Genomic DNA, 11,171 nt, shown 5'->3' on the forward strand with positions numbered 1-11,171 from the left:
AACTACTATAATACTGCCCCCTATGTACAAGAATATAACTACTATAATACTGCCCCCTATGTACAAGAATATAACTACTATAATACTGCCCCCTATGTACAAGAATATAACTATTATAATACTGCTCCCTATGTACAAGAATATAACTACTATAATACTGCCCCCTATGTACAAGAATATAACTACTATAATACTGCCTCCTATGTACAAGAATATAACTACTATAATACTGCCCGCTATGTACAAGAATATAACTACTATAATACTGCTCCCTAAAAGAAGATACTGTAACTAAGTTTTTCACATCACTTAATTTTGAACCCTGGTAAACTATTCCTTGATGCACACATGTGGTAATATTGTCAGTGACTTTCAGGTTTATCACAGTGTTGGTTTACAAGCTTTGTCTTGTTTTACTGCTCTCTGGGGGTCACTATTTAGACACCACAACATTTGCTGCATTGAATCTCTGGACAGCTGCATAAACTACTGTATATACAGGGATAGATGCTGAGTGATGGGTGTAAGTGGACACCCAAGATATGTTTGATTCGGTAGTAAGAAGTGCACAGACTACACAACACGTGTTCAGTGTGCAAAAATGTTTCTTTTGGAATCTTTTATAAAACTTTTGTGTTTTGTTTTATATTTAAACATCTTTACAAATTTTGAGAATTCATGCATTTCAACCAATTTCTGTCTCCGTTGTACTCATCTCAGCGTGTAAATACTCTTACTTGATTGCATTGGATAGTTGAAATCGAGCTCACAGATATGCTAAACATATAGGATAAGTACAATTCTTCTGGCATCTGGCAATTAAATCTCCCATTAGTTTCCAGTGCCCCGTCTCTGCGCTATGTTATGGCATGTAAAATTTTTTCACAATATCGAGGAATCGGCATGTAAAGCCTCTTAAGACTTTGGGAGTTACCAAGTCGAGAGCCAAGCAAGCAGCATCTTAGCCATGCCAACAATTGTTTCATGATCTTCTTAGTCGTTAGTAGATCGTACACTAATTATATTCTCCATTTGCATTTTACAGGTGACCAAGACAAGCCGTCCCGACCTGATACTTTTCCTCATGAAGTATCTGATGGCACTTGTAGTAGGCATACCGTCCGTCTTCTGGGTGGGAAGCAAAAAAACCTGCTTCGAATGGGCCAGCTTCTTCCATGGTCGGAGGAAGAAAGAGTGAGTATTAATGGGGGTTGAGTAGAATCTGACACTGACCCAGCATGTCATGGAAGGCGTTCACCAAGACTGGTGGATAAGAGGCATTGCCAATTAGGGTAGTCTGTGCCAAAAGGTGACACTCTGGAGTATCTCACAATCACCCATTGACCAAAAGTGGTCAATGGAGCCTATCAGAAATGTTGAAGGCTCACTGAAAAGAGTCTGTGAATAGGTGGTCTATACATATAGTGCACCATAATACTGTGTGTGGGTGTATATATCATATACATTATTCTAAAATTTCTGCTTCATACCATATATTCTCTCAGCAGAGGTGTGCATGAGAGTCGGCAAGTTCTCCAGGAGCCGGATTTTGCTCAGTCCCTACTACGGGACCCAAATACTCCCATTGTTCGGAAATCGAGAGGAACATCCACTCAGGGTACATCCACCCATGCCTCATCCACTCAGCTGGCTGTGATGGATGACCAACGAAGCAAAGCCGGCAGTGTACACAGCAAAATGAGCAGTTTCCATGGAAGTCTCCACTGCTCCAGAGATGGAAGGTAAGGGAGATACAACAAACTCCAAGTATTACTACTAGGAGTGTTATGTTTCCTACTGTGTTGCTATGCTGTAGGAAGCCATGGTCAGGTATGATGGGCCCTACAACTCTGGGGGCCCACCTAAGTGAAGTGCCTAAAACATTACTCTACTTATTGGCATTTAAAGATAGTCTCTTGGTGAAAGTGGTACATATGGAGTGGGCCTATACACTATTGGGCCTAGCAATAAATCCTTCTCTGGGCCTGTGCTGCCCCATAAGGCTGTCAAAATACCGAATGAAAGCAAAAGTATATATTTTACATATCCTACAATCTTACAGACCTAGAAGAAGACTAATCTTTGGCTGGGGGGCAGCTTGCTGCATCAGAAAGCTTCTCCTACTGTCTTATCTGCAATAGAGTCCAAATAGATGTACATAGAGCTCCAATTCCCCAACATCCTTCCCCGCACAGGGTTCAAGAGGTGACTTGTCCTTGACTTGGAGAAACTGGCTCCATAGCTTTGCAGCATCAGCTTTGCTGGCTCTCAGGCAGCATTTCTTTTGTCTGTACTCCCCTTCACCCCCCTCCCTTCCTTCCCATTTTTGGGCACTGACCTCCCTCCGTTTCGGCTCCAGATTCTGTGATTCAGTGGGCAGTTTCCTTCTCTCACTGTCAATGGGTAACATCAGGATTCCTCTGCCCACTGACATCAACAATTGACAGTAAGTAGAGTGACTATTAGCAATCACCACTAGGGGGCACTTTCAGTCTAGACTAGTCTTCCCATTTCTTTCCACATTAATATTTTGTTGCTCATTATAAAGTGTTTACATAAAACATTGAGTTCAGGAATTCTACCTGTAGCCTGCCCAGTTGAGTTGAAAATAAATGACCCATGTATTGTCCTTCTTCTAGGTACACACCATGTAGTTACCGAGGAATCGAGGAACGCCTCCCCCATGGCAGCATGTCTCGTCTCACGGATCATCATTCACTACACAGTAGCACCCACAGGCTCAATGAGCAGTCTAGACAGGGTAGTATTAGAGACTTGAACAATCCCTTGGCTCATATCACACATGGTACCAGCATGAACCGGGTCATTGAGGAGGATGGAGCAAGTGCTTGAAGAATACTTTACATTCAGCGGCACTTGAATGTACATCAGTGCGTCGTGGCCACCTTGTGACTCCATTGCACATTGAAGTCAACCATTTAAACCCATGTTTCCTTACATATTTTGGTTGTCTACTCATTGAGCAGTGGAACGTCATACATGTAACCTTCCACTTGATAGATGGGTGGAGTGAGGACCATTCTAGCCCACAGGACCCTAAACTGATATCAGATGGACACGTTGAAGCAAAATCCACTGTAAAGTTCACCCATGGGTCCATAACTGTGATGATGGGTGATGAAATCATCTCCTGGTGCTTTCTTCTTTCGGAGATGAACTCCTAGAGGAGTCCAACAAGAGAACCGTCCTCAATCGTGATTCATTGTGTTTCTCGGAAGGAACACTGTTTGATGTCATTATTTCTACCACCTCCATACAAGGATTCATAAAGTATTTATTTGACCTAAACAATGGTCAACTTTGTATTTCCACATTCAGTTTTGTAATAGTTCCCCAAGAACATTAAATCTCAGAGATAAGGAAGTGTAGGAACTTCTGAAAGGTTATGAATGGAGTCCCTCTTGGTGGCTTGTCCCATCCCTTGGATCATAACAGTAGTACCTAGAGACTCAATGAGTAGCCTACGTAGTCAGTTTAGAAAGGTTTGGAGTCCCTACAGTTAAAAATATGAACTATACAGTTGTCCTTAAAGGCCAGGGCTTGGCAGTAACCACGATAATGAAATCTCAGCTTCAGGTGGGAACCAGAAGAGTTTTTTTACAACTGTTGCACAATTTGAGCCTTTACGAGAGTCCGATCCCAGAAACGGGCATTGTGAAAACTTGAGCATCTGCTGTGGTCCCCATTCTGACCATAGTTCCAACTTGCGCCCATTGCAACTTTAACACCACTGGATGTTATTTATGGTCTATGGTATAATAAGGATACATCAAGTCATTAACTTAGTTCATTTGCAGTTTCAAAAATTTTCCAGTCTCGGGAATGTAACTCTTCTCACCAGAAGCCATTTGAAGCTCTCAGACCCAACTTTAGTACTAGGTTGTAAAAGTCAGTGTGGTACACATAAGGGATGTATGGTAGAATCTGGCGTAGACCTCTGTATAATAGGTAGTAATCTTGTAGATAGGGGAAAAATAATGGAATTTGTTGTCATTTTTTACAGACAAAAAAATGTAATTTGCCGTATTTAAACCAATTTTTTATACTACTGATTCATATAGACATATTGCAGTATTTAAAGGGGTAGTCCCAGCTCGGTAAGTTATCTGATCGATGGGGGTCCAACTACTGTGACCACAACCAATCCCGAGCTTTTGTCCCTGATGTTGTGAAGTATTGGCAGCAGTGGCCACACAACTCTGCTCCAATGACTTCAATGGGGCTGCTGGAGTTTGCCGCTTGAACTCGGCTATCTCCGGCAGCCCCCTTGAAGTGAATGGAGCCGAGAGTCACATGGACAGCCACCACTACCAATATTGAGGGACTCGTAATGGATGAAGTCTTGGGATCGGTAAAGATTCCAGCGGTCAAACCCCCACGATCAGCAAGTTATCCGCTTTTTTGTGGATAGGGGATAACTTGCTGTGGTGGGTATACCCCCCTTACTTCTTCCAGGCCATAGGGAGAACATTTTTTTTCTGTTTTAAAGAAACATCTCGGAGGTCAGAACTGTTATTCACTCGACTCTGGCAAGTTTACAGTCATCTAGTCAATTAAAGTGTACCCTTTCGCAGCACATAGAAGTGGCAACCATTTTGAGGGTTAAGCTTAAAGCAAGCAGACCCATGACAAAATTTGACCAGCGACCATAAGGAGGGTGTCTCATTACCTGGTACCCTCCTCTATTGCCATACTGCCATGGATCTGTCTGTTCCTGGGGCCTGACGTTTGAGGTCTAGGACCGGATACCGGTGCTGACTGACTTCCACTTGAATTAGTCTGGCAGGCAATGTAGCGTCCGTACCGCCGGTCTCTTGTAAAGAAATCGGTGTGACCCAACCATGTCTGCATACCCCAAAAGAGGACGGCATGTCATGTCTAATCCCACCACGGGTCAGTGCTGCTCTGAATAGCTAAGGGTCCATTTACACGGGATGAATGTCAGGCCCAAGATGCCCGACACTCGTCCCTGTGTGTCCTCACACCCATGCTCCTTCATGGGAGCTAGTAGTGTTGGCTCACTCATAGAGCGGCCAGCAGGGGGGGGCGGGTCGGCTGCAGGAGATTTCTCTCCTCGCTCTTCCCTGACCCTCTCCATTGACTTAATATAGTGGCCGTTCAGTACTGAACAGCTGCTATTTACACTGAGAGCTCATCGTTCAGTGTAAACAGCGGCTGTTCAGTACTGAACTGCCGCTATGTTAAGTCAATCGGGGGGGGGGGGGCTTAAGATGTTGTGGCTTCCTGTTCCTGCTGGCTTCTAATGAACTCTCCTCCTCCCTAAAGCACTAGCAGATAGTTACAATGAAAACAAACAATGCAACGCCATGGTAAGGAGGAGAACACGACAGAGGGGCAACATGAACAGGCAGATCCACAGCACTAAAGACATAGACGAGGGCACCAGGTAACACACAACCCCTCCTGTAGTCCTTGGACAAATTTTGTCCCTGACAATGTAGAGTTACTTTAAAGAGGAAATCCACCTAAATTAGTCATACAAAAATGTTAGCATCTGGGCAGTAGTCCCTGAACTAGGAACCCCAAAACAAAGGGGCCTCAATGACAACACAAAGCCCACTACTGTTGGGTTGGAGATTTCCATGCTTGTATCTCCAAAGAGTTTTGAAAACATCCCAGCTCCTCCGAGGTATGAGATCATGGTCCTCCACCAATGTGATTATGTCATCTTGTGACATGTATATGATATAACTGGATCTTCATTGAGATGGAATTCCCCTTGAAGCTGCTTTGAGGAGCTGATAATGGTAGTCACCTCCTGTCCACCACAACAGTGTGAGGGAACTGAGCTGTCCTGGTCCAAAGTTCTATGTCATGAAAAACAAAGTTTGGCAATTAAAGGGGTTTACCCATTACTTTAAATTGCTTCACAACCCCCTGTACTTCCTGGTTGCTGCTGACCAGGGCATGTGACTGCTGCAGCCAATCACTGGCAATAGAAGGTCATTGCTCTTGCCTGTGATTGGCTGCAGCAGTCACAGGTCCTGGTTAGCAGCAACCAGGAAGTACAGGGTGGTTGTGAAACAATTTAAAGTAGTGGGAAAACCCCTTTAAGTATCTGCCCCCTCTATGGGTATAAGACTGGTTCACTGTGCTATTTCTTAACAGGAACCGCTCATCAGATTTGACCTTTTATAAAGCAATGGCAGCATGTTATCAATCAGCAGAAGAGCGTTCTAAGCATGTATACATTAGGCCCATTAGCCCATCCTACCGTTGGAAATGAATGCTTTCAACATCCCATGCTGTATGCAAATTAGGTTCTAACGATCAGGGGTGTGCCTTGACTGTTCCAGCCACCTGTAATCTTCTGTATAATCTGAGCAATGTGAATGAGGTCACCTACAGTATCCACAGGCCGATGTAGATGTCAATGTCCCTGCAGTCAGAGCGGGACCGGTGCATGCATATAGGAGCCTGACTTGCCATGGGCAGACTTCCCAGCCTCCTCAGCGCATATACTGATCCTACTCTGACGCAACATCGATATCTATACTGGTCTGTGGATGACGTAGGCAATGTCATCCATATCACTCAGAGGCAGAGTGACTGGATTCTACTGAAGACTATGAGCAGCTGAAATGGTCCGGGCACGCCCACTTGACTATTTGAATCTCATTTGCATATCACACCGAATATGTAAAAAAAAAAATTTCAAATGTGTAATGGACTAATAGGGCATAATAGTGTAAATACATGTTTAGGAAGATATCCAGCTGACAGCATGCAGCCACTAGGGTCAAACCTGCTGACAGGTCCCCTTTAAGGACTGATATGGTCAGGTCTCCATATTGCATCTTCTCACTGGGAGTGCCGTTTACTCCACACTTATTGTATGATTGTCCTGTAGATCGCTGTACTTTTATTTGCACTCGGTTGTGTAGATTTCTACTGTACCTACCTGTTTACGAGGCATCAACCTCTGATTTGTAACAGACATTTTTTGTGTAAGCACTTTAACCAATGAGTGTAAAGCGTTGATTCCTCTTGTCTGTAGACGTACATTTCAGTTTAGAGCGAGGTTTTGTAATAAAATTACTGTGAAATACATGAAAGTGTGCAATGTTTTCTTTCATATGATACAAGCAAACCACCAAGTCACATAGCGCCACCCCTACACAACACTTATGTGACGCATAGGGGTTAGGGTCACATGATCTGGCACAATGTTTTACTCCTGGTTAGCTCATAGAGCTGCCAAAAAAAGTAAGTGAACCCTTACCTGCATTTCTACATTGATTGCTAATAAAATATGCTAATAACTAATAACACAGACAGTTGTACCGTTCATGGTTTCTATTGAGCACATTGAGTAATATCCACAGTGCTGGGAGAATAAGTAAGTGAACCCTTGAATTTAATAACCTGTATATTCCCCTTTTAACAGCAATCGCCTACACCAAATCTATCCTGTAGCTGCAATTAAGATTTGCACAATGTTGAAGAATTATGGACCATTTCTCCCTACAAGTGTGCTTCAGTTCATCAATATTTCTGGGATGCCTTGTGTACACAGCCCTCTTTAGGTCATGCCACAGCATCTCCATAAGGTTAATGTTAGGACTCTGATTTGGCCATTTCAAAGCACAAATCTCCACTTTTTTAACAACGCTTTAGTTGACTACTTGTGTGCTTTTGGTCATTGTCTTATTGCATCAGCCAGTGTCACTTCAGCTTGAAGTCACGGACGGCTGCCTTTACATTCACTGGTAAGATGTTTTGATCCACCTTAGAATTCATTGTTCTCTCAATTATCTCAAGGTGTCCAGGTCCTGAGGAGCAAAGCCGCCCCAAACCATAATGCTCACTCCACCATAACCATAACCTCCAACCATTGTACCCCCTCCACCAGACTTCACAGTTGGATGAGGTTTTGGAGCGCAGGGTTCTTCCTCCAAACACAGTGTTGTGGATTTGTGCTAAAATGTTACACATTTGTCTCTTCCGACCATGCAGGTGGCAAACCTAAAAGAGTTGTCCTGTTTACAGGCTTACAGGACATTACCGGCACTGCAGCCAATAACAGAGTTCTGCTATTGGCTTCAGTGCCTGCGGCATCCTATAAATGTAACGTCACAAGGGAGCTGGGAGAGGTGAATACATGCTGCTTTATGTTAGAGCATGGGGAGCTCGATTTACAGAAATTCTAAAATGACAGTCCCTTTAAAAAGGGCCACAATGTATTTTTCAGACAGCAGCGGCTTCTTTCATGGTGTCCTTCCATGATCGCCATTCTTGGTCAGTGTTTTTCTAATGAGTTCTGCAGTCTGTTGAGTCTCTGTAGGTCTTTTTCTGCTCTCCTTGGGTTCTTTCTTACCGCTTTCAGGATTGCTTGTTCCGCTCTTGGAGTGATCACATCAGGAGGCCCTCCTAAGCAGAGTAGAAGGATTCTGAATTTTTTCCATCCATAGATAACTCCTCTAATCATCGACTAATGCACACCTAGGTAGACTTTTCCAATGTCCTGCATCTCTTTAACACATCTTTTGAGGATCTTTTGAAAGTAGTTTGCATTGAGAAGAACAAGTTTGTTAGTAACCAGGCTTTGTGTACCTTTATTTAATGAGCTAAGCACCTGTGAAACCCACACTTCTAATTTCATTTGCTTGGTTGAAACACCATTTGCCTATCAGCTCTTGGAGAAGTCAAACACAAAGGCTCACTTAGTTTATCTCTTGTGATCACTACATGTGGTCAATAATAGACATGAGAGGTACAATCATCTGTGTGTTATTACATTGTGTTTCTCTTTAATTGTGACTTAAGGCCCATTTACACGTGACGATTATGGCTCAAAATTCGTACAAATGACCGAATGAGCATTAATTGTTACGTGTAAATGCTGCCATCGTGCACTTTTCATCTGAATGATGATTTTAAGGTGAACTTAAAATCCATCACTGAGCCGCAGAGAGATAAAGTATCTCTCAACAGACCGCATGCTGTGTTCTCAGCGGGAGCCAGGAGACTACGTTGTATTCTGTTGGGAGCTACGGGAAGAATAAGCAGCTGTGCGCACGGCTGAGCGTGTGTTTAGTCACATGGTGTGCTCTGCAAACATCTCCTGGAGGCCCTTTTTACATGCAAATGAAAATGATAAAGCGTTAATGGGCATTACAGGCCATTAACACTTTATGCAAAGAGATTGCTAAAATGTTCAATCTTTCAATCATTTGATAGATTATCTTTGCGCGTAAATGGGCTTTGAGATACAATCCAACAAAATGTTATTAGTCATCAATGCAGAAAGCCTGGTCATTCCAAAGGGCTCACTTAGTTTTTCTTGCAACTGTAGATGCTGCAGAACAGGATGCATCTATTGGCTGTAGCATTATGCAGTGTAGAGATGGCGGTTTATTGGGTTTTACAGCACTAAACATTAATTTTCAGGTCTGACACTGTTTGTGGTCATTATTGTGTCGTCTCCATATGTGTGTTTCTGTGTCGCATCTAATGGCCCAAACTGCCGTTCCCACCTTCATCTTAGCGTGGCTATGGCCTAACCAACGGTATAACTCGAATCCCAGAGCAAATTGTGCTCCCCTCTAGTAGCCTTAAGCAGCTCCAGTTGCATCCAATAGAAAGTTGTTGCTGGGGAGAGTATAGGGACCACATAACACCGCCACACCGTACCCATGTATTACCTCCGCATAATGCGGGAATATTACCGCCATACGCTGATTATGCTTGCACATCTTTAGTGAAATTCCATCTTACAAGCCGATGATGCCGTACTGCGGTCTACTGACACAACCAATGGGGAAGCGCAGGCTGGAAGTGGAGTCCTATTGGATGAGTCAGGCCCCGCCCTCTTGGCTATGGACGGTTATGGACAATCTCCTTAGGATACTGGACAGCAGAAGGTTTTTTTGCATCTCCCCAGAGTGACCCGACACTGGAAGACAATGTAGGAAGTCTTGATGGCTGGTAGGATCTAGGCGGGCAATTTCTTTAAAGGCTCCTTCACATTGGCGTTTGCATATTTGCACACGCCTCAGCGCTACGTGTTTGCACACGTATTTGTGTATTTTGCCGTATTTTTTCTACCCACAAGGCATGTTCATTTACACGCGCAAACAAGACGCTTGAAATGGTTAATGAGTTCCAAATGTGTTCTTTTTCCAGCATATTACACATCTCCCTGTGTATTACGCATCCCCCCATTGACTTCTATGGGAAACTTTGCTGTGCCGAAATGCAAACGTAAAATACGGGAATGTGAAGAAACCGATTGAAGTCGAAGGGCTCTACTCTCTGTGTATTGTGCGTGCAGTCTGGATGTGCTAATACACCTGTGTGAAGGAGCCCTGCTGTATTGGGAGCGCCTGCTCAGTCCAGTGATCCAGGTATAATGGGGACATTGTATCACAGACCGGCTTCGTGTGTCCACAGCCACGTGTAGTTAATACCTATTTAACAGCTCATTTGCATCAAGACATAAATTAACCTCTTTAAGCGTTGTAGGTTTCTTTTAATAGTGCTTATACTATAATCTCATCAGAGCCCCCCGGATCATGGGGGTAAGCTGATAACGAGTATTTTCCGGCAGCCGCACACAAATCCCTCTGACACCGGAGCTAAAAGATTGTGTAATGTCTACTGAGTGCGGCTGCTGGGGATTCGTCACACTTGAAGGGTCGGTTTTAGAGAAAAGGTGGCTCTGGGCAACAAGCAAAGTGACTTCAGACCACGTAATACCACCACGTAATACCACTAATACTTTCTTGCAAAGCCCAGATAATACCACCATATAGTGCCAGATTGTCTTGGTATGTACAGATCACAATAGCCCCGTAGTGACGGCCAGTAGATCTCTTTACTGAGCTCGCTAATGGGCTTTTAAGAGACTCCGTCACTTGCTTTTAGTCCTATAAACTAGTTTTATGGGCAGGCGACCCGCTGAGTCCGAGGATGGAAGTGTCATACCAATTTAGATCTGGCATAGATTTCTGTGCCAGCGGACGGAGGAGCCATGATGTGCCTAATACTTGGAGACCCGGGCACCTCTTCTTGTATTAGGCGTATCATGCCAGTCTTAATAAACTTCTCCCTTGCACTCCAGCAATTTGGACTCATAAAAAATTCCCAAACTGTCGGAGGTGAAATCCAGGTGACCACCACTAGGGCGG

General features: G+C 43.8%; 1 protein-coding gene across 2 annotated transcripts in view; it reads left to right on the forward strand.

The window, feature by feature from the left end:
- FZD3 (frizzled class receptor 3) overlaps nt 1-5,984 on the forward strand; it is an 81,034-nt gene extending 75,050 nt beyond the window's left edge. Inside the window, exons 5-7 of one of the 2 annotated variants that reach the window (XM_066594856.1) lie at nt 1,046-1,194; nt 1,506-1,742; nt 2,640-5,984. In XM_066594856.1, coding sequence (XP_066450953.1) covers nt 1,046-1,194; nt 1,506-1,742; nt 2,640-2,853 — 600 coding nt within the window. In that variant the 3' untranslated portion in view covers nt 2,854-5,984. The remainder of the gene's footprint in view (nt 1-1,045; nt 1,195-1,505; nt 1,743-2,639) is intronic. The other variant, XM_066594862.1, reaches the window with a different exon arrangement.
- The last annotated feature ends 5,187 nt before the right edge of the window (nt 5,985-11,171 follow it).

This window comes from Eleutherodactylus coqui, chromosome 1, assembly GCF_035609145.1.
Source record: "Eleutherodactylus coqui strain aEleCoq1 chromosome 1, aEleCoq1.hap1, whole genome shotgun sequence".
Lineage (NCBI taxonomy): Eukaryota > Metazoa > Chordata > Amphibia > Anura > Eleutherodactylidae > Eleutherodactylus > Eleutherodactylus coqui.